At 42.5% G+C, this 23943-nt stretch overlaps 1 protein-coding gene and 1 pseudogene across 1 annotated transcript; one reads left to right on the plus strand and one right to left on the minus strand.

Moving 5' to 3' along the window:
* The window catches only part of LOC115791158 (NACHT, LRR and PYD domains-containing protein 12-like), a 1329445-nt pseudogene that overhangs the window by 1281992 nt on the left and 23510 nt on the right, over positions 1-23943 (plus strand).
* Positions 16399-22434, minus strand: LOC115791371 (zinc finger protein 271-like). The gene is made up of 4 exons (XM_030745504.1): positions 22232-22434; positions 20196-20282; positions 18795-19391; positions 16399-17903 (listed from the first exon to the last, which is right to left on the minus strand). Exons 2-4 carry the CDS (start codon positions 20211-20213, stop codon positions 17208-17210), a joined length of 1311 nt encoding a protein of 436 aa, XP_030601364.1. The 5' UTR covers positions 20214-20282; positions 22232-22434; the 3' UTR covers positions 16399-17207.

The following is a 23943-nucleotide window of genomic DNA, read 5'->3' on the forward strand; positions in this document are numbered from 1 at the left end:
TCTGGAGGCCAGGCTTTCTGAACTGGAGACTCGGCTCCGCACCCTGGAAAATCCTGTATCTAGCCAGGCCCCTGTAGCGGGTGCGGACCATGGTAGCTTAGCCGCCATAAGCTCCCCCCCAGCAGATCCCGAGCAGCAGGGAAAACAGGCCAGCTGGGTGACGGTGAGGAGGAAGCGTAGTCCTAAGCAGAAGCCCCGGGTACACCACCAACCTGTTCACGTCTCTAACCGTTTTTCTCCACTCGGCGACACACCCGCCGAGGAACAAACTCTGGTTATTGGTGACTCTGTTTTGAGAAACGTGAAGCTAGAGACACCGGCGACCATAGTCAAATGTCTTCCAGGGGCCAGAGCAGGCGACATTCATGGAAATTTGAAACTGCTGGCTAAGGCTAATCGTAGATTTGGTAAGATCGTTATTCACGGAGTCACGGAGACTATGCTGTAGTCACGCGAGACTTTGTGAATCTCGGCAGTATCATTAATGGCGGCGTGACTCTATCAGCAAACATTTGCGTGATTAGCCTTTTTTTCGCCAATTTATAACTAGACAGGCTTAAAACTAAAAAATATAGGTAGTTTCTTAGCCTAACTTAAATTATTTTCAACAATCTGGAGGACGGTGAAGAGGACCTGGATAGTTTGCTGCGGTACATCGACGGGTGTTTTGAGCGAGTCGTCATGGGGAAAACAGACAAGACGCCGACTCCCTCCACCAGCAAAGCAACGCCGTCCACAAAAAGAAGCCGCCCAGAAGATTCCCCAGAGGCAACTTCGCCACCCACCACCAATATTGTGGACATTCTGGAGTCCATTAATAACAAATTGTCCAGCTTTGACGCCCGCTTGGCCCTGGTTGAAATCCTTCACAAGGAGTTTCAGGCCCTGCGGGAGTCAGTCGAGTTCAGCCAGCATCAGGTGGAAACACTGGCTGCTGAAAACGCTGTCCTCAGAGAGTCGGTGAATTCCCTCACCGAGGAAACGACCCGGCTGTCAGAAGAAAATAAGAAAATTAAAGAATCGATTATCGAGCTTCAGGCCCGCAGCATGAGAGAAAATCTTGTGTTTTCAGGTATCCCGGAGAAGGCAGAGGAGGACCCGGAGGCTACAGTGAAGGAATTTATCCAAACTCACCTGAAGCTCCCGGAGGACGCCGTGAAGACCATCGCCTTCCATAGAGTCCACCGCCTGGGAGGGAAGCGACCCGGAGCACGCAGACCCAGACCGATCGTGGCCAAATTCGAACACTTCAAAGAAAAAGAGCTGGTGAAGAGCCGCGGCCGGGAGCTGAGAGGGACGGACTTCAGCGTCAACAACCAGTTTCCAAAGGAGATTCTGGAGCGACGCAAGGCTCTATTCCCCATCCGGAAGAAGCTCATGCAGGGAGGCTCCCGGGCTGTCATCGCCGTGGACAAACTGTATGTAAACGGACAGCTTTACCGAGACAAAAACACCACGCCATGGCTCTGCTGATCGATCAGGTGATCTGTGTCCATATTAACGTTCTTTTCTGAGTTTTTTTTTCAACCATCTAAACAGTACCATTAAATAGTCTAAATCTGTCTAAGTAGTACCATTAACGCCGACGAGTCAGCATAGTACCGTGATCGTTTGTTTGTTTGTTTGTTCTGTTTTGTTTTCCCCTCATCTAATTTCATTCTTATGTCACTTAGGTCACTTTTTACACGTCTTTTTTCTTTCTGCACTCAGCAATATGTTTACGTCACTTACAATGCTACAGTTTACTACACTAACATACAGCGCAGATGCACACACACCAACATACAGCGCACATACACACGCACACATCAATATAAAGGGCACACGCCAACATACAGAACATATGTACACACACACACACATCCTTAGTGAGCACACAACAGTCCATCAGTTAGTTTAAATATGAGCACACTCAGATTTGTCTCATGGAATGTGCACGGGGCTGGTTCGAGGGAAAAGAGACTAAAAATTTTTAATCGGTTAAAAGACTTAAAAGCAGATGTTGTTTTTCTACAGGAGACACATGTGTCCAAAACATCTGTGCTCACTCTTTCCTCTCCACAGTTCCCTCACACGTACTCAGCCTGCTATAACTCCAAACAAAGAGGTGTAGCTATATTGATTAACAAGAAGATAAACTTTAACATTAGCAACAGTACAATAGACCCTGAAGGTAGATTTATAATACTTAATTTATCTATACAGAATACAGATTTATGTATTGCTAGTATATATGGACCAAATGTTGATGACCCCTCCTTCTTTCATGCTTTGTTCACTTCACTCTCAGATCACTCTGACACCACACTTGTAATAGGAGGAGACTTCAACCTGGTACTTAATGCAGATATTGACAGGCTCAGTACAGCAGTGAGTCAGAGGAACTGGCAGTCTGCAGACATTCTTAAACAGTACATGAAGGATTTTGGACTTTGCGATGCTTGGCGTTCACATCACCCTACTTTGAGAGATTATAGTTATTTCTCACCAGTACACAAATCTCATTCCCGCTTAGATTACTTTTTAGTTAGCAGCTCCATAATGATGGATATCACAGACACTCAGATTCACCCTATCACTATTAGCGATCATGCACCGGTGTCTATGTCTCTGACACAGAAAAGAGTCACACCACCAATCAGGAACTGGAGATTTAATACATCATTACTTAAAGAACAAGATTTCATTAATTATTTCAAAAAGGAGTGGTCAGCATACTTAGAATATAATGATATTCCAGGAATATCACCATGTGTTCTTTGGGAAGCAGGAAAGGCAGTAATGCGGGGCAAAATAATATCTTACTGCTCGCATAGGAAAAATAAAGAAAAAGCACTTGTGTTAGAATTAGAACAAAAAATTAAATCTTTAGAAACTGCCTATGCCGCTTCACCACAAGAACATACAATTATCAGCCTGAGGAAACTGAAACTGGAGCTAAATGAAATAATTGATAAAAGGACACAATTTATGTTGCAGAGGCTGCGTTTGGAAAACTTTGAGCATGGAAATAAATCTGGAAAATTCCTGGCCAAGCAATTAAAACTGAATAAAGAAAAAACAGCTATTTTTTCTATTAAAGACTCGACTGGTATTATTACTCATGACCCACAACAAATAAATAACTCTTTCAGAGACTTCTATGAAGCCTTATATTCACCACAGATTAACCCATCTGATACTGAAATTGAAGAATTTCTTAATAATATAAATCTACCTAAACTAAATGACAGCCAGGCTGCAGCTCTGGATTTACCTCTTTCATTGTCTGAACTTAGTGAAGCCCTACAGCATCTCCCAAATAATAAAGCCCCAGGCTCAGATGGTTTTCCAGCCGAGTTTTATAAAGAATTTTGGTCTGAGCTAGCTCCCATTTTTTTCAGAATGGTAACTCAGATTCAGAATGACCACATCTTATCTCCAACCTTAAACTCTGCTAACATTAGCCTGCTTCTTAAACCAGGCAAAGACCCCACACTCCCATCCAGCTACAGGCCAATCTCTCTCATTAATGTAGATCTTAAAATAATTTGCAAAGCCCTTGCCAAAAGATTAGAAAGTATTACTCCATTTATTGTACATCCAGATCAAACAGGCTTTATCAAGGGTCGGCACTCAGCCAATAATACACGTCGACTGATAAATATAATAGACTATTGTTCTATTAACAAATTAGAGACGACAATCGTGTCTTTAGATGCAGAGAAGGCATTTGATCGGGTAAATTGGAAATTCTTACTAGCAGTTCTGCAAAAATTTGGATTCGGTTCATCCTTTATAAACTGGATCAGAACACTACACAGCTCTCCGAATGCGCGTGTTAGGACAAATGATCTCATTTCACAAAGTTTCAGTCTGCAGAGGGGCACTAGGCAGGGCTGCCCACTCTCTCCCTCTCTTTTTGTAATTTTCATTGAGCCGCTAGCAGCAGCAATCCGTCAAAATGCAAATATTAAAGGGATTCAAACTGAAAATATGGACCATAAACTTAGCCTTTATGCTGATGATGTATTACTTTTCCTTGGGAATTCACAAGGCTCTCTTTTGAAGACTATCACACTGATAGATAAGTTCTCATCTATATCTGATTACTCTATCAATTGGAGTAAATCAACAGTTTTGCCTCTGAATTGTAATTTCCAGAGAACCTCTAGGACCCCACTAAAGTCAGGAAATATTAGATATTTAGGCATAAATTTTTCCGCCAGGCTCTCAGACTTGGTACGATTAAATCATATCCCCTTATTAAAAACAATAGAGGATGATCTCACACGTTGGAACAGTTTACCTGTATCACTCATGGGGAGAGTTGCTGCCATTAAAATGATGGTTTTACCAAAAATTAATTATCTATTTTCATTGATCCCTAATAAACCTTCTATTCCTTGGTTTAAGTCACTAGATTCAAACATCTCAAAATTTTTATGGAAAAACAAACCGTCAAGAATAAGCTTAAAAACTTTACAAAAGCCAAAACACAGTGGAGGTCTAGAATTACCAAACTTTTATTACTATTTCTTAAGCAGTAGATTGCAGTATATTTCAAAGTGGATCAAATCCAATTCATTAGACAACCCATGGCTGGATCTAGAACAGGCGTTTTGTGGAAAAATAAAAATCTCAGATTTACCTTTCATTAGTTCCAGTATTAAACATCATAACTGCTATAAAGTCCTTAGTATAAATACCTCTCTGACAGCCTGGTGGGAATTTTTAAAAATAACTAAGTCTTCACTCATCCCCTGTAAACTAACACCCATTTGGAACAATCCAGATATTTGTCAGAAAAAGAAAATGCTGAATTTTCCGTTATGGCGTGATAAGGGTATAAATAACTTAGAACATATTATCCAAGATGGAAATTTTATCACGTTCCAAGAACTTATATCAAAATATAGAATTGGCAACGGTAGATTTCTGGAATATCAACAAGTTAAGTCCGTCCTACAGGGAAGATTTAACCTTAATCAATTGAATCTAGAAATGCCTACTTGGGTAACAGAATTTCTTAACCTCTGTACCCCAAAATTGTTATCAAAATTATATAAATTATTAATAAAAACTGATGATTCAGTTTCCCTCCCAATTGCAAAATGGGAGCGTGATCTTTCTGTCAACCTGAATCAAAATTTATGGACAGAAATATGTTTAAATATCTTCAAAATGACTAAAAGACCCCAAATACAACTTGTACAATATAAGATTCTCCATAGAACATACTACACTGGACAAAGGATGTTCCAAATGGGCCTTACACACTCAAACATATGCACCCACTGTACAAGCAATTCAGAGGATAATCATCTACACGCTCTGTGGTCTTGTGTACCAGTTCAGAGATTTTGGCAGAGGATTTGTGAAGATCTATCCACATGGTTTAGCTGTCATATCCCAACTTCCCCCAGACTATGCATCTTAGGTGATGTCAGTGAATTAATTATGGAGTTAAATATATCACACATAGTTCTTACTGCCTTGTGCATCGCTAAGAAGATGATCCTCATGAACTGGAAGACAAAAAATAAACTATGTATTACTCAGTACAGAAATTTATTAGTAGATCATGTTAGTTTAGAGAGAATGTCTGCTTCTTCTAAAAACAAATTGGAGGAATTTGACTCTCTTTGGTTCCCACTGCTCAGCTCCATTACTTAGTGGGGGTGGTGGGCTGCGGGCTCTGCTCCTGATGTGCTTTGTGGGGGGGTGGGGGGGGACTCCGGGGGCCTGGGTAGCTGGTAGCCTCCTGAGGCTGGGGTCCTGGGGCGACCTTCTGGTGATGTCTGTGTGCCTGTCCTGGTTGATGGTGGTGGGGGCTTGGATGGTGCTGCCTTTGGTCCTGGGGTGTGGGCGGGGTGCTTGGGGGGGTGGTGCCGGCCCTCGGTCGGTTGGCTGGTCTTCCCTGTATGGCTTGGGGGCTGGGGTCTGGGGCCCCGGCACTGGGGCCGTGCCGGCTCCCGGTGGGCCCCCCCAGGCGCGGGGGGGGCCTCTGCTGTCCCGGCCGCGCCGCCCGGTGGGGTGGGTTGGCCTGACGTCGGGATGTCCGGTCTACGCTTTTGGGGCCCTGGGGTGCCTGCATTGCAGGGGGGTGGGGTGGGGGATGGGGCCGCGGTGGGGTGGTTGGGGGGGACTGGGCACTGCATTTCCATGCCCAGGCCAGTATGTCCTGTCGCCTGTTTGTGTCTATTGTTGAGTGAATGGGCATCTAGGAGGAGCGGGCCGCCCTCTGCGGTGGGGGCGAGGGCGCCAACCTCGGGTGCTGCAGTGCTCCGGGATGCTGTCACCGCGGCCCCGGGCTCACCTCCCCCTGCCCTGTGCTGGGGTGTGGGAGGTCGGGGTGCCTATTGAGCCAGCGGACAGCTGGCTCTCTTCTTCCAGGATTTTTCCTGGTCATATGCCCCCCCCCCTCCCCCTCCCCATACACAAACACACACACACACACACACAGAATACACATCACTCACAGATGTAGGATGGAGAGGCCACGTGGAGAGCTGCACCACCACTTGCCTCTCCGTTTTAATTGCACTTTAGTCATTATAACTCACAACACATACACACTTACACCCTGATACACATAGGACCTTTGGGGCAGGCATGTTACTCAGAGGTTGATGAGATGGGCCGCTGAGGCGGCCCCACTCGGATCCTCGTCACTGTCTGTCTCCAAATTTTATTTGCACTTTAGACATGGAGGGTTTTGGGGGGGCAGTGTGGGCAAGCGCTGACGACCAACAGTTGGCGCTTGTGGCATAACTGTCCCCTCAATTTTAACTGCACCCTATACACCTCATTCACTCACAAACATTAACACATAGACCTACAAGTTGGGGAGGAGGAGGGGTGGATGGGTCATCTTACACCCCGATTTCTTGCGTCTCGCCCGGGGTAGGGGTCGGGTGGTTCCTTGGGGACCGGGCTGGTGGCGTCCTGGGGTCGCTGTTGGCCCTGGGGTGGTTTCCACTTGCCCCGCCTTCAGAGGGTGGGTAGCTATGGATGAATGTGTGTCTTTGTGTATTTGTCACCGTCTCCGTGAGTATGGGTGGGTGAGTGAATGTGTATGTATGGCATATCTGTGTGTGGGTAAGTATGTATGGGCATGTATGAGTATCTGTGTATAAATGTGTACACGGGTGTCTGGGTGTGTTTGTATGTATGGCTGGACCTGGGTCTGGGCCTTGTGCCTTGCCTCCTGGCCACTCCTTGCTGGTTGCCTCCTCCCCCCTACCCCCCTGGGATGGGGGTGCCTCGGGGTTCCTGGGTGGGGCTGGGTGTTCTGGCGTGGGTACTGGCCTGCCCCCCTTGGGGGTGCGGTGCGGGGCTGCGTTGGCTTCTTCGGCGTGGGGGGGGGCTCTGTGGAGGGTCGGGCGGTCCTTGGGTGCCGTGGGCCCGGGAGCCCTGCCGCCGGCCAGTGCAGGGGGCTGGCCGCGGGGGGGGGGCTGGCTTCTCATCGCCTTGGGTTCCCTGGAGCCCTCGCTCCTCGACTGGGGGGGCTCCGTCTGAGACCACCCTCTCCCGTCTGCTGGGGTAGGTGTGCGGTTGTCTTTGGACTGAGTGGCCGGGGGTCTTCCTGGCTCTTGGTGGGCTGCTGGTGGCCTGGGGTTCCGGGGGCTTTCCGTACCTGCCTCTGGCTTCTGATGGGTGGAGCTGCAGCGTTTTGCCCTCATTGGTAAGTACGTTCCATGACACAGACACAAACATCACACAGACACAAACGCCCACTCAATCACAACTCAACAAAATTGTTGGTGTGCGTAACATGCTTTGTTAGTTTTGTTTTTCACACACAAATTAATTTTTGCAAGTATTGATAGTATTTTTTTATATGTTAAAGTGATGAAGTATCTGATTAATAGACTTGTGCTCTTTCCCCTTTTTTTTTTTTTTTTTTTTTTTGCTCCCTTTCTCTCTCCCTTTTTCTTCTCTTTATTTTCCTCTTCTTCAGCCTGTCAGCTCTGGCTGTTACATAGTATGTGGAAAAATAACTCAGATAAATAAAATAAAGGGTTAAAACATCAACAAGAAGAGCCTATTGAGAACCTATAGAGCTCATCTTGAAATAGCAAATATGTTTGGCACAACAACGCATTCAGATCACAGTTCTGCTTGCAAGATCTACCAGACATGACAGGCTAAAAGAAAAAAAAAAAAAAAAAAAAAAGATCGTTATTCACGTCGGCAGTAATGACACCCGGTTACGCCAATCGGAGGTCACTAAAATTAATATTGACTCGGTGTGTAACTTTGCAAAAACGATGTCGGACTCTGTAGTTTTCTCTGGGCCCCTCCCCAATCAGACCAGGAGCGACATGTTTAGCCGCATGTTCTCCTTGAATCGCTGGCTGTCTGAGTGGTGTCCAAAAAATGACATGGGCTTCATAGATAATTGGCAAAGTTTCTGGGGAAAACCTGGTCTTGTTAGGAGAGACGGCATCCATCCCACTTTGGATGGAGCAGCTCTCATTTCTAGAAATCTGGCCAAATTTATTAACCCTCCTAAAAACTGACTACCCAGGGTTGAGACCAGGAAGCAGAGTTGCAGTCTTACACGCCTCTCTGCAGCTTCTCTCCTCCTGCCATCCCCCCAAAACCCCATCCCCATAGAGTCGGTGCTGCTCCCAGACCACCAAAAACCAAAGCTAAAATCAGCAAAAAGCTATTTAAGCATAAAAATTCAAAAACAATAAATAATACAGCTTCATCAACTGCACCAAAGAATAAAACAATTAAATGTGGATTGTTAAACATTAGGTCTCTCTCTTCCAAGTCCCTATTAGTAAATGATTTAATAATTGATCAACGTATTGATTTATTCTGCCTTACAGAAACCTGGTTACAGCAGGATGAATATGTTAGTTTAAATGAATCAACACCTCCGAGTCACAGTAACTGTCAGAATGCTCGAAGCACAGGTCGAGGAGGAGGATTAGCTGCAATCTTCAATTCCAGCTTATTAATTAATCAGAGACCCAGACAAAGTTTTCATTCTTTTGAAAGCCTGACTCTTAGTCTTGTCCATCCTAATTGGGAAAATCAAAAACCTGTTTTATTTGTTATTATCTATCGTCCACCTGGTCCTTACTCAGAGTTTCTGTCTGATTTCTCAGACTTTTTATTTGATTTAGTGCTCAGTTCAGATAAAATAATTATAGTGGGTGATTTTAACATCCATGTAGATGCTGAGAATGACAGCCTCAACACTGCATTTAATCTATTGTTAGATTCAATTGGCTTCTCTCAAAATGTAAAGGAGCCCACCCACCACTTTAATCATACTCTGGATCTTGTCCTAACATATGGCATAGAAACTGAAGACTTAACAGTATTCCCTGAAAGCCCCCTCCTGTCTGATCATTTCTTAGTAACATTTACATTTACTTTAATGGATTACACAGCAGTGGGGAATAAGTTTTATTACAGTAGAAGTCTTTCTGAAAGTGCTGTAACTAAGTTTAAGGATCTAATTCCTTCATTGTTATGCTCTTCAGTGCCATGTGCCAACACAGTGCAGAGCAGCTACCTAAACTCTGCTCCCAGTGAGGTCGATTATCTCGTCAATAGTTTTACATCCTCACTGCGTATAACTTTGGATACTGTGGCTCCTCTGAAAAGGAAAGCTTCAAATCAGAAGTGCCTGACTCCGTGGTATAATTCACAAACACACAGCTTAAAGCAGATAACCCGAAAGCTGGAGAGGGAATGGCGTCTCACTAAATTAGAAGATGCTCACTTAGCCTGGAAAAAGAGTTTGTTGCTCTATAAAAAAGCCCTCCGTAAAGCTAGGACATCTTACTATTCATCATTAATTGAAGAAAATAAGAACAACCCCAGGTTTCTTTTCAGCACTGTAGCCAGGCTGACAAAGAGTCAGAGCTCTGTAGAGCCGAGTATTCCTTTCACGTTAACTAGTAGTGACTTCATAGATTTCTTTACAAATAAAATTTTAGACATTCGAGAAAAAATTATTCATAACCATCTCAAAGATTATTCTTCATGTTCGGCTGCTTTCAGCACTGCTGGTATTTGTTTAGACTCTTTTGCTCCAGTTGATCTTTCAGAGTTAACTTCAATAGTTACTTCCTCCAAACCAGCAACATGTTTGTTAGATCCCATTCCTACTAGACTGTTCAAAGAAGTCTTTGCAATTATTGATGCTTCTATCTTAAAAATGATCAATCAGTCTTTATTAGTTGGCTATGTACCACAGACCTTCAAGGTGGCTGTAATTAAACCTTTACTTAAAAAACCATCACTGACCCAGCTGTCTTAGCTAATTATAGGCCAATCTCCAACCTTCCTTTTCTCTCAAAGATTCTTGAAAGAGTAGTTGTAAAACAGCTAACTGATCATCTGCAGAGGAACGGTTTATTTGAAGAGTTTCAGTCAGGTTTCAGAATTCATCACAGTACAGAAACAGCATTAGTGAAGGTTACAAATGATCTTCTTACAGCCTCTGACAGTGGACTCATCTCTGTTCTTGTCCTGTTGGACCTCAGTGCAGCTTTTGATACTGTTGACCATAACATTTTATTACAGAGATTAGAGCTTGCTATAGGTATTAAAGGTACTGCACTGCAGTGGTTTGAATCATATTTATCTCATAGACTCCAATTTGTTCATGTAAATGGGGAGTCTTCTTCACACACTAAGGTTAATTATGGAGTTCCACAGGGTTCTGTGCTAGGACCAATTTTATTTACATTATACATGCTTCCCTTAGGCAGTATTATTAGAAAGCACTGCATCAATTTTCATTGTTATGCAGATGATACTCAGCTTTATCTATCAATGAAGCCAGATGACACACATCAATTAGTTAAACTGCAGGAATGTCTTAAAGACATTAAGGCCTGGATGACCTCTAATTTCCTGCTTCTAAATTCAGATAAAACTGAAATTCTTGTTCTCGGCCCCACAAATCTTAGAAACATGGTGTCTAACCAGATACTTACTCTGGATGGCATTACTTTGGCCTCCAGTAACACTGTGAGAAATCTTGGAGTCATTTTTGACCTGGATATGTCCTTCAATGCACATATTAAACAAATATGTAGGACCGCTTTTTTGCATTTGTGCAATATTTCTAAAATTAGAAACATCCTTTCTCAGAGTGATGCTGAAAAGCTAATTCATGCATTTATTACTTCTAGGCTGGATTATTGTAATTCATTATTATCAGGCTGTCCTAAAAGCTCCCTGAAAAGCCTTCAGCTGATCCAAAATGCTGCAGCTAGAGTACTGACAGGGACTAGAAAGAGAGAGCATATTTCTCCCATATTGGCTTCTCTTCATTGGCTCCCTGTTAAATCTAGAATAGAATTTAAAATCCTTCTCCTCACATACAAGGTCTTGAATAATCAGGCACCATCTTATCTCAAAGACCTCATAGTACCATATCACCCCAACAGAGCACTTCTCTCTCAGACTGCTGGCTTACTTGTGGTTCCTCGGATACTTAAGAGTAGAATGGGAGGCAGAGCCTTCAGCTTTCAGGCCCCTCTTCTGTGGAACCAGCTTCCAGCTTGGATTCAGGAGACAGACACCCTCTCTATTTTTAAGATTAGGCTTAAAACTTTCCTTTATGATCAAGCTTATAGTTAGGGCTGGATCAGGTGACCCTGAACCCTCCCTTAGTTATGCTGCTATAGGCCTAGGCTGTTGGGGGGTTCCCATAATGCACTGTTTCTTTTCATTCACCTTATTTACTTTGTTTATACTCCACTCTGCATTTAATCATTAATTGTTATTAATCTCTGGCTCTCTTCCACAGCATGTCTTTTCTCTCCCCTCAGCCCCCCCTCACAGCAGATGACCCCCCCCCCCCTCCCTGAGCCTGGTTCTGATGGAGGTTTCTTCCTGTTAAAAGGGAGTTTTTGCTTTCCACTGTCGCCAAGTGCTGCTCATAGGGGGTCGTTTTGACTGTTGGGTTTTCTCTGTATTATTGTAGGGTCTTTACCCACAATACAAAGCGCCTTGAGGCGACTGTTTGTTGTGATTTGGTGCTATATAAATAAAATTCAATTGAATTGAATTGAAAATAGAGCTCAACTAAATATTGGATCAAAAAGTGAGTGAAAAAGGGTAAACCCTGGCCAGGGCATTGGACATTAAATTATGATAATTGAGGTGAGAAGAAGAAAAAAGGAAATAAAGAGTAACAAAGAATAAAAGGAAAAGTAACAAAAGAAAGGGGAAAAATGGCAATTGAAATGTGAAGAATAAAAAGAAATAAGGATAAAAAGGAAAAGCTGCAAAATTTGGAGGCTGCATTAGGCAGGCCTAAATTGTGAGTAAACAATAGAAATATTTTCTTAGGTTAGTTTTTAATAAGTCAAGTCAAGTTTATTTATATAGCACCTTTAACACAACAACAGTTGACCAAAGTGCTGTACATAAATTTAGAAACAAAATAACTAAATTATTGTTGTTACATGTCAAAATATATAACAACATTTCAAAATTTCAGAACAGAGATAAGTGATCCGTGGCTTTGCTGCCATCAAAAGGCGCTAGCGTTTGGACCACCCATCCAAAAACAATCGAGAAACATAGGAGATAAGTGTTCTGTGGCCGTGCTGCCGACACAGGCGCTGCCATTTAAGGGATAAGAGGGAAACAAAGCGAAACAACAGGGCAGGTGAGGAAAAAAAAAATCATCCCATAATTTGCCCCATAATGGGGGGCACAGTATGAGGTTGAAAAACCTCTATGACAGAGCAGAAACATATAGCATGGGAGCACTAGGGTGGGGAGGGATGGACAGGGGAGCCAGCGGAGGCGAGAGGGGGGGGGGGTCGGGCTACTGTGGGGCTGACTCAAACTCCCTCCTCAGCTAACAGTTCTGATAAGATGTAGAGTTCATCAGCAGCTCGGTCAGGGAGATCAGTCCAACACAGGTCAGAAGAAGACAGGATGGCGGGGGGGTAGAGCATCTGTGTACAAACATCCCGGAGACAATTTGATAAGCAGCAGTCCAAGAACATCAGGGAGCCAAATTCCTGATTCTACGACTTGTTTTGGTTCAGACTGTACTGATTAAATTGTTGACAGCCTTCAGTCTTACTGGCTCCTCTCTGTGGCGAAAAATCCAATTCATCCGAATCTTCTTGGTTCGTTCCTTTGCCGTGCAGAAACAGATACATACATCTCCAAGATCTTACCCCTCAGAATCAGCTCCAGATATACAGAGTCTGAGTTTGAGTCTGTACCTTCCCGCGTCCCGTCATAAGCAGCCTTACCAAGGCCAGACAGCTGCCTAGACTTCCTGAATTGTAATGACAAACCAGGTATCTCCAGGTCCAATTCAGAGAAACCCCAGTGTCAATAAGCCAAATGTGTGTGTATTCCATTGACAATACGGCCAGGCACGTCATCTTCCACACCGCACAGGAATCCATAACACAGCCAGCTGGAATGTCAATAAGAGGGAATAGGGTTCTCCTTCCCCCAATCTCCTCATGGTGAAAATTTGATCAAAACAATGACGTTGAGAGACCAGCTGACCAGATCCATAATTATAAATTCCAGTTCGGACGTTGTGTGAAGAGCAGCTCTAAAGCAGCAAAGCAGGGAAAAAGGGAGGGCTAGGGAGAAGAAAAGTGCGACCGTCTCCGCTGAGAGCTGAAGAAAAAAAAAAAAAAAAAAGGAAAACCTGAGCATGTGGTAGTATTCATTAGAGGCCCCGACTTAAAGACATAATAAATGAATTTTGTATGAATCGGCCTTGCTATTTAAATTTGCACATAGTTAAAGGTAGCATAAATTAAGAGGTGGAGCAGGGGCTACCGCTATCTTACAGAGCATTAGTGGGAATCTCATTTTATAAGATAAAGCAATAGTGGTCATGATGGGTTACTCAGTGACAATACTTACTCACCATAGTCTTAGAAATTTGTTGACCTAAGTAGCCATTGACTTTGCCCAGACTTCAAGAGGCTCGTGGAGCAAGAAGACATCACCCCGGTGAGGTGCCTCACGGTGAATCCAGCTGAGAACTTGCCAACAGCAGAAGACGGCAAACCACATGATCATTTTTGTACAGTGATTTGGTCCTAAATTTATGTACAGCATTGTGGTCAACTGTTGTTGTGTTAAATGTGCTATATAAATTGTGTGAGTCCTGCTCAAACCTGGTTTGGCAGCTTATCCAATCATACATGTTCTTTTCCACAGACACTACAAACTGGGCTGATGGCTGAAGCATTGTGACAGGTTGGAACAGCATAAGCAGGATAAACAGGACGCCTATGTTCCATTTGCAGCTTATTATGGAGAACAGCAGCTCAGCACTAAATGCACTAAATGGATCTTTGTGATCTTCAGCACAATGACGTCATCAGTGGATGCAGCCTCAGCAGCTCTGGATCTTTGCTCTACAACACACATCTGTAACAGCTGAATCACACTGAAGGCTGAAAGGCCACCAGTCACTAACGGAGCTAAGAGTAGAATCAATGAGGACACGAGAGAAGAGCTATTAGCAGATTTATTTGGAAGTTTGGAGTTAAACAGACTGGGAGTCACTCAGGAACTCCAGACTGGGAGTTTCTGTGGGAGGGTGAGCAGCAGGTAGGAGCTGCAAGGGAAATTTACACTTCCAGTTTCTTTTCCAAGAAGGCAGCAGCAGTTTCCAGAGGAAGAGTGGAGGTGGAGCTGAGTACAAGCTCTTCAGCTGGCAGTGATGGCAGTGCAACACTGAAGCTTCCATACATGCTTCCAACCCTAGAATTCCACCACAATTCCATTGAACCACTGCTTCGAAGCTTTCAGGCCCAAAAAAAATCACATGACGTCTAAACCAGCGACTGCTTCTTTCCCAGGACTGACCGTGAAGCAGTCAGGTGATTCACTGACACCACCACATCTCACTGCAGCAGCAACACAAACGTCTCAGTTCAACAACAGCTGAAAAACTGATGAACCTCAATAACATTCTGTAAGAGTTCCCACAGAATCAGCCCTGCCACAGTGACACAAACACACCCAGTTTGTTTACAGCACTCTGTCCTTAATACCACAACACACACATTATCCACCTTTGTGTGGAAATACAACCTGATATCATGATATTCACTGATAATGTGTGCACCTCACACAGTGCAAAGATGCTTCAGAACAAAAAATGTTTCTACTAAAGTAAAGTAGATCATTGGGGTGTGTGTGTTTGTGTGTGTGTGTGTGTGTGTGTGTGTGTGTGTGTGTGTGTGTGTGTGTGTGTGTGTGTGTGTGTGTGTGTGTGTGTGTGTGTGTGTAATTAAAAGTCTTGCACTTCTCAAGGAGAGGGCGCTGTAACTGAAGCTTCCAGTAATGAACCGATTCACAAAAGATTCATTTTCCCGTCACCACCAACTACTGAGATCTGGAGACAACAAAGAAAAGTTTAGAGGAGGAAACGTGTGGAGAACCAACACTAAGGTGACCAAATCAGCTGCAGGGAGGCCGACGATCTGTTAGAGACTGGATGCAGAAGCTGCTCCTTTATAGTGTGCTTGATGAGGCTGCTGAGATCCAGGTGAGCAGACTGAAGAGCAGGAACCTCCTCCAACTGGGGAGCAGAGACAGCTCGCCCTACGAGGCAGGAAGAAAGCAACCAGTGCAGCTGTGCCAGCAAACAGAGCTGATTCCAGTTTGTGAACAGAGTCTAACTTTCATTAATGAGCTCAACATGTTGAAACGTGCTCTGAAGAAAGCTGCAGTGAAATAAAGCTTCCATCACAGGATTCATGTGAGCAGCAGATGAACTTTGGACCTGTTGCTCTCTAATGTGGACCATCAGCTGCTCCGGAGCAGGTTAGGTCTGCAGCCACGCTGTGTGATAGCTGACATCATCATCTGGTTTCCATTTCACCGCTATCACATCTTATGATATTAATAATGATCATATTAATAGGCCATATTTGAGACCTGATCAGAAACAAACTGAATTTGCTGTGACATGTATAGGTGCCAGTCTATTAGGTCCCCTAGATCACAGCACTGCAGTGTAATGAAACAGGCCTAAATCCTCCTTCATGAGCTTTATAGAGTCCAGTCTGTTTGAGAGCTGCTGTTTGCTTCAATAATCATTTCTGAGCCTGTTATTGCAGAGCTGCTCACCTATACCTGTCACACTGAGAGCTGTTCCTAATATTTTGACCACCCCATTTCCATGAATGTAGGCTGACAGAATATTGGGAACAGCTATTGTGTGATTAAAGCAGATGTTGAGTTTGTTCTTTGGATTCAGTCGAGCTTTTTGACCTTTGACCTCTGCTGCAGTGGAGACGAACATGTTCATGAAGCTGCTGAGGATCGTTCTGATCACAATGACACAGTGAGGAGAAGAATTTGAAATCCAATCTTGAACTTGATGGGGACAAACCCATACAGTGGAACTCTGATCTCTCTTTAACGTAAAATTACTTTAGTTAACATTTTTTTCAGATTTTTATTGAACCCTTCCAGGATTTTACAACAACAAATCTCAACAGAAAGAAAACAGCTGGAGAACATGTGGATCAAAATACATGAAACAAAAACTAACATGAACTTCAAGATTATAGAAATACACTAAGAAGGTTCCCTCAAACATTTGCACACAGCTTCAGTTTTCTTCAGTTTGGAGTCAATAACTTTATTAAACATTTATAAAAGGCATGGCACACATTACACCATCTGATCTTTAATAGATGTGAAATTACATTAAAAAAGTGAATTAATAATCTTTTCCTCTTTAAATCAGGGTATCAGACATATTTTATCATTTATTTTTTTATCCATATGTTTGTTTATTGTGATTTCTGCTGTGTTATGTGCCTATGTTACCTGTAAAAGCTGCTACTAGAACTTTAATTTCACAGATGGAATCTTCCAAAAGGTATTGATAAAGTTTTATATGATCTAATCTAATACAGCCAAATGGTCCAATCCCACCCACCGGATGGCTTTACAAAATTGAAAATTACAGAGTAGCAAAAATCGGGAACTTTAATTCTTTTGTTATTGAAGTCATTTTGAAATGACTGAATGAACATTCACAACAACTAAAAATACAAAACTATTACAACTCTGGTTAATGAATTGTAGCAGTTTAAATCCCCACTCTGAGAAAAAAAGATGAAAGATGAGCCTTGATGTATATATCTGTACTTGCAGCTTCCTAAATGTCAGATTCAGGATTATTCACTGCAAGTCCACAAATCAGAGCTACCTCATCAGATCCAAGTGTAACCTTAGCTGACACTGTTTACAGGAGATTCCATCGGAATTCTGTGGAGCCGGATCTCAAGGTTTTTAAGAGTGACCCTGCAACCAGAAGAGGATCTTTGTGTGTCTGCAGATTCATTGTGATCCAGTGATGGGAATGATTTCAGCCCTGCATGATCACGCTGATGTTTGGACAGAGCAGATAATGAAGAGAATGTTTTTGGACATTGGTAACAGTGAAACAGTTTCTGTGCAGCGTGGGCTCGTTTGTGGTAGGAGTATGAACTGAGATTCTTGAAGCGCTTGTCACACTGGTCACAGCTGTAGTTCCCTTTAATGTGTGTACTTTCATGAACGTTACGATGACCAGATTGTGAGAAGCTTTTTTTGCAGTGTCTGCACTTGAATGGTTTCTCTCCTGTGTGAACTCGTTTATGTGCTTTAAGCTCACCTGCAGTGGTGAACGATGACCCACACTGGTCACAGACATGTGTTTTAACCCCACTGTGGAAGAGCTTATGGAGTTTTAATTTACTTGTTGTGGGGAAACTTTTCCCACATTCTTTGCAGTAGTTCAGTTTGTGTCCAGTGTGTCTACGTTGATGTAGTTTTAGGTTCTGCTGATTACTGAAGGTTCTGCCACAAAGGTCACAGCGAAACGCTTTCCCACCACCACAGCGACGACAGGACTGAGAACTGGATCCATCTGTGTGGCTCTGCTTCTACACAAAGACACAAAGACAGAGTAAGTCAGAGAATCCTTCAACATTTTTATCCTGTACATCACCTGAAATAAAGAGCATCTCTGCCAACGTCCAATTACATTTTACTGTTTACATTACAACACTAAGGTTACGGGAATCGTCAGAAAGTCTCCTTATATTCCAGTATACAGGTGCTGGTCATAAAACTAGAATATCATGAAAAAGTTGATTTATTTCAGTAATTCCATTCAAAAAGTGAAACTTGTATATTATATTCATTCATTACACACAGACTGATATATTTCAAATGTTTGTTTCTTTAATTTTGATGATTATAACTGACAACTAATAAAAACCCCAAATTCAGTGTCTCAGAAAATTAGAATATTAATTAAGACCAATACAAAAAAAGGAATTTTAGAAATGTTGGAAATTAAATGAAATTAAAGAAAAATCATCAAGTGAAGAAAAGAGAACTTTGTAGCTGCTCAATCCACCGTGTTTGTTTCACACAGGGAAAAACTGCAGTATGGAAGTTAAAATATATTAAGAAAAAAGTATTTCTTATCCAATTACTCAAGTTATCGATGGAATAATCAATAGAATACTCTATTACTAAAATAAGAGCAGCCCTACTGAAATTTGCAACATGCCATAAGCCAATGCATCACCTTCTCACATAGGAGCAACAGGATTCAGGTGATGGAGCAATTGTGTGAATGTTGACATATGTAAAATGCATCCAGGCATTTAAAAACAAATCTTTTTCAAAAAGATCAGATTTGTATCGTAATCGGCAGATATCAAATGTAAAATATCAGTATGGGTATCGAACATAAAAAAGTGGTACCGTGCCATCTCTAATATAAATGTTTAGCACTACAAAAAAGTAATAATAAAAATACATACCTCACAGTAACTGCACTTGTAGAGTCTCTTCCTGCTGTGGATCTGTTGGTGTCTTTTCAAGTAATATGAATCTTTAAAAGTCTTATCACACAAGTCACATTTATAAGGTCTCTCCTCAGTGTGGGCCAACATGTGGCGTTGTAACTGTGACTGTGTTGTAAACAGTTTGCCACACTGATCACAGCAGTAAGCATCCTGTTTGGTGTGAATGCGTAGGTGTGTATTTCGGTGCCCTGGCAGGCTGAAAGTTTTTCCACAAATGTCACAGCTGTATTCCTTAATTCCAGAGTGGGTAACTTGATGAAGCTGTAATCCGCTACTTTGTGTAAAAGCTCTGTCACACTGATCACAGCTGAACGGTTTAACTCCATTGTGGATGACCTGGTGACTTTCTAGGTTACTCTTCTGAGTAAAAGAGTTTCCACACAAGTCACAGCTGAACGGTCTCTCTGCAATGTGGCTAAGTTGATGTAACTTGAATGAAATCTTCCAGGTAAAATCCATCCCACACTGATCACACGTGTATTTTTCTTCTTCATTCTTTCTGTGAGGTTTGTCAGCCTCCTGGGAGCGCTGACTTCTCAGTCCATGTTGGTCCTGCAGTGACAGACACACAAACAGAGGCAGTGAGTGAAATGCAGTCGTGGAACAAACTGAACCTTCAAACTCCCTCCATTAATACTACTTTTAAACCTGAGGGTGGAGCATGGCACCAAACACCTGGTACTGGTAAAACCTGCTAAGACAGATGATTTTTATTATGTCCTGATATGTAAAATCTCAGAACTGACAGAGGGTGTACTTTCTTTTGACCACGACTGTATCGCTTTGTGACAATAAATAAAGCAGTTATCAGCTCGCTCTCCTTTGAGGCCCCATTTACACAACACCGTTTCAGAATGAACATGGTTTTGATGCGTTTCAGCCTCCTGTTTACACAAGGACAGTGAAAATGATACTTTTTGGAAACGGGCTCCAGAGTGGAGCGTTTCTGCCCTCTGTTTCCAAGTAAATGGATGAAAATGATGCTTTTTGGAAACGCAGTATGGTTGCAGGTCCTATTTCTTTTAACTTGTGGCCTGGCGATAGGAACTGCAGTGTTTTCAGCGTCTTTTGTTTCTGTGTAAATGGAAATTGTTTCTGAAACGTTTCCATGTTGACGCTTGAACTTTTGGAAACAACAACTGCAAAACGACACAGTTTCCACTGGAAACGTGTGAATGGGGCCCAAGTTTCTCATCACACTGACAAACTCCACAGTGAAAAATGTAAAATGTGACCTTTGTATTTGGTCTTGTTGTAACTTCAGTGCTAACTGGGACCATAATAAACCAAACCAACAACAGCAGCTGATGAAGTCACACAGTTTCAATAATAGTGTAACACTGAGATTTTTCTCACCTGTTGTGTTGAACTCATTGTTTCCTCTGTAGAGGCTGAAAATGTTCCTCTGCTGCTCCGTCAGACTCTCCTCCTCCTGATGATCAGCTGCAGGAGAACAGATCTTTATTAGAAGCTACCACAGGGTTCTAGCCAGAAATCTTTTTCAGCTAATGCTAATTAGCAAGCTAATACTAACCACTAAAAGCTGCTCCCATTTGTTAATTGAGTGACGATGCCTATATATGTAACCAGAAAGCACCTGTGAAGCCCAGGCAGTAATTACAGTCTTTGTGGACGTGTAGTTACATTTCTCGAGGTGCATGTCAGGTCACGTTCAAAGAGGATTTTCGGTTATGTACGTAGGACCAACACAGAAATCTAAACCAGGCCTTATTAGATCAATAGAGTGATATTTTTTGCATATAATCGAGAAGAGTTACACCTATATATCATGCATTTATAGTGTCCCACAGTGCCGTGTCCTTCCACTAATGGGTTTGCAGACATGACGTAAAAAGCATACACAACAAAAACATAATCCAGATGTTTCATCTATCAGCTGCTAAGAGCATTTGGAATATCAGCCATGTTGTAAGCATAAATTATCACGATGTTAATGCAACATCAGGAAGTGACATCATCTTGCTGGGAACTGTAGTTTTTTTCTTGAAAGCCTTTCGTAGCTTCACTCATGTTTGATTATGGCTTTCTGAATGCAAGTGGGGGCTGCAACTGTCGATTATTTTAGTAATCAAGTATTCTATCGATTACTCCATCAATTAATCAATTAAGAAATAACTTTTTGTATTAACAATTCATCAGCATATTGTAACTTCCGTACTGCAGATGTTTCTCTGTGTGAAACAAACAGGGTGGATGGAGCAGCTACAAAGTTCTCTTTTCTTCATGTTGCTGATCAGGTGGTTGATGAAGGACCTCCAGCTGTTTCCCGGTAAAGGTTTTAAGGTGGTTACAGGAACAAGCGCTGCTGCTTTGGATGATTTGGTGTGCAGTTTCTTTTGTTTATTTTTCACAGTGTCTGTGTCCCTGTGTTGTGTCTTCTCTGCGTCCTCTTTATGTGGTGTCAAGTTTGCATTTGTGTGTCACTTCCTGTTTTATTTTGACATCCCCTGTCTCTTATGCTTTGTGTTTTGCTTTACTTCTCTGAGTCTCAGTGTCATTCTGTTCACCTGTTTAGCCCCAGCTGTTTCCACTCCCCCCTCGTTCCCTCCGTGTATTTACTGTCTCAGTTTTTCCTCTGTCACATGTCAGAGTCTTGTTGTTGTAGTGGTTGTGTTGTTTCTGTGCTTCCCAGCTCTCCTTAGCTTGCTTCCCCAGTGTGGGTTTCCCTTAGTTTCATTTTTGACTTGGTTTATTTCTGTCCTCTGTATTTTCTGCCAAAATAAAGGCTCACTTTTGACATATATATGTCTATATATTAAAATCCAAGCATTTTAAAGGATTTCCAGCACCCGTAGGAACCCTGAATTATACAGTTTTACGGTACAGTAGGAACAACCCCCCCCGGCACTGATGCTGCCTCCCAGCAGAGCAGATGGCACTTCCTGTCACAGACTGGTACAAGATCTCCAACATCTTGCTGCACACATTAAGGGATGTGAGTCTGCTCATCTCCTTCCTGTACACAGCATCACTGTCAGCCCTCCCGTCCAGCCTGTCATTCAGGTGAACGCTCAGGTACCTGTAACACCTGGTTATAATATTCCTGGAAATATGCCAGTATAGTATTGCTTATGTTGCATACGAATTTAGTTTGTATAAAATGTGCAAACTATCTAAAAGGGTCTCAGTGATGTGTTAACATAAAGCTTCTGGAATATGGTGATGAAAATTCCATTTGCTTTGATATAAGTTTTTGGGAATGCATTTCGTGATTGGGACTGTAGCACTAAATTATATTATCTATGTCTGTTAGAGCACAGATGGCTGAATTTACGAGGTGCACCAAAAGGCACCGTGAGTTGAACCCCTGATGCCTGACACCGGGAACTTTCTGCCAGCAAACCCTCAACTTAAGTTAGCTCGATGCTTACCTTTAGCCGAGCCCACGGACAGAGATTAGCGCTGTTCTCAGGTCAGATCCAGGAGATCAGGGTGGGCGGATCGATGCAAGTATTAATAGTATCGATACATACGTTGGTAGTGTTGGCTCGATGCTTTAGTTTGTTTCTCCTCTAACTTTATTTCTTTTCCTCCATGAAAAAGCAGCTCTGTCTACAGCGCTCCGACCACGCAGCCGCACTTTGCCCTGCCCCCTCTTTCCTGCTGTGCTGTGGTTTGTTGCTGCGCGGTCACGTGACTCAGCTGTATTCAGACACCGCCTTCAGCGCGGTCTCATATGTCAACGTCGCCGCCATATTGGATATGGCAAAATCAATCCAATCAAATGTCCTTAATTGTCCCCACAGGGGAAATTTGTCTTGGACATCATACAGTAAGCAAGCTGCTACCACAATAATACACAATAACAATAAAGGTCATGTTAAAAATGCATAAGAATAAAACAAAATTATAACATTAATTATTAATAAAATTACCAAACTCAAACAAAAAGTCTCAGTGAGATTAAAAATGTCTTTTTACAGAAAATTGAGGCCAACAGGGCAGCAGAAATTACAACAGTTCTAAAAAGATATCTGAAGGCCAAAAAAAGAACTGGATTGATTATAATGTACAATAACACAGATGGATAAAAATACTTGGAAAACAGGTCAATGTGTTATTACCTCCTCAAAGGAGGTTCAGATATTGACTGCATATACATGCATTTCATTCTGCCTGCAAACACAATCACTCAGAAAGTTTGAATGAATTTTGATAAAACTTTGCAGGGGTGTAGAGCGGGGTCATGCTAACATCCACAGAGGTCTTCAAGGCCAACTTCATGATTTATTGATCCAAAATTAACAAACAGCTTTAAAACCTAGAAACTATGATTCTTACAAGTGTGGTGTGTATTGTCAACATACTGAAAGTACTGCATAGATTTAAAATATCATGCCTCATTTGACCTCTGACCCCTCTTTTGCATTTCACATCTGGTTTCTTTCAATTAGACCCTAAAATGAGTTTATAGTTCAAATGTTAAATGTGTGTGTTAAAGAAAGTATTGTGAAGAGAAAGAGAGTCCACATGAATGAAAAATAGCATAAAATAAAAATTAAGTCCAGAGTGTGGAGAACCAATGGGAGTGAAATCTGGAGCAGAGCAGCAGAACCAGACGGTTTCAGGCCTGCAGAGCAGAGCTGAGGAGGTAACGAGCTGCAGGGGGATCGCTGGAGGACACGCTGCAGGTCCAATGAGCAGATGTGGGCGAGAAGATAAACTTTGACTGTTCAAATTTTACAATAATTGAGGCATTTAAATTTCTTATATTCTTGTAGCTAGCTGTCAATTTTAAAAGTCACCAGCATTTCATAATGTTCTTCTTCTGTAGTGATTAAAGGATCTAGATCAAACATGTCAAACTCAAGGCCCGCGGCCCACATCTAGCCCGTGATACAATCATATCTGGCCTGCAAAATAATTTCATGTGTTAATTATTAATGACCCTTTTGTATGAGGCACCCACACCACTCATACTATACATCCCATAATGCAGCACAGCAGCTGCCATGTCAATCAATAGAGCTCAGGAATCGTAATGCCTTCTGGGTATTTGCTGCCATGTTGGTCAGGTCAGGTCTGCAGAGGCAGACTTGCATCTGTCTTGGCTTCGTCGTAGTAAAGAGGAAAACGAAGCAGT

The sequence above is a fragment of the Archocentrus centrarchus genome, chromosome 2 (genome assembly GCF_007364275.1).
Source record: "Archocentrus centrarchus isolate MPI-CPG fArcCen1 chromosome 2, fArcCen1, whole genome shotgun sequence".
Taxonomy (NCBI): Eukaryota; Metazoa; Chordata; class Actinopteri; order Cichliformes; family Cichlidae; genus Archocentrus; species Archocentrus centrarchus.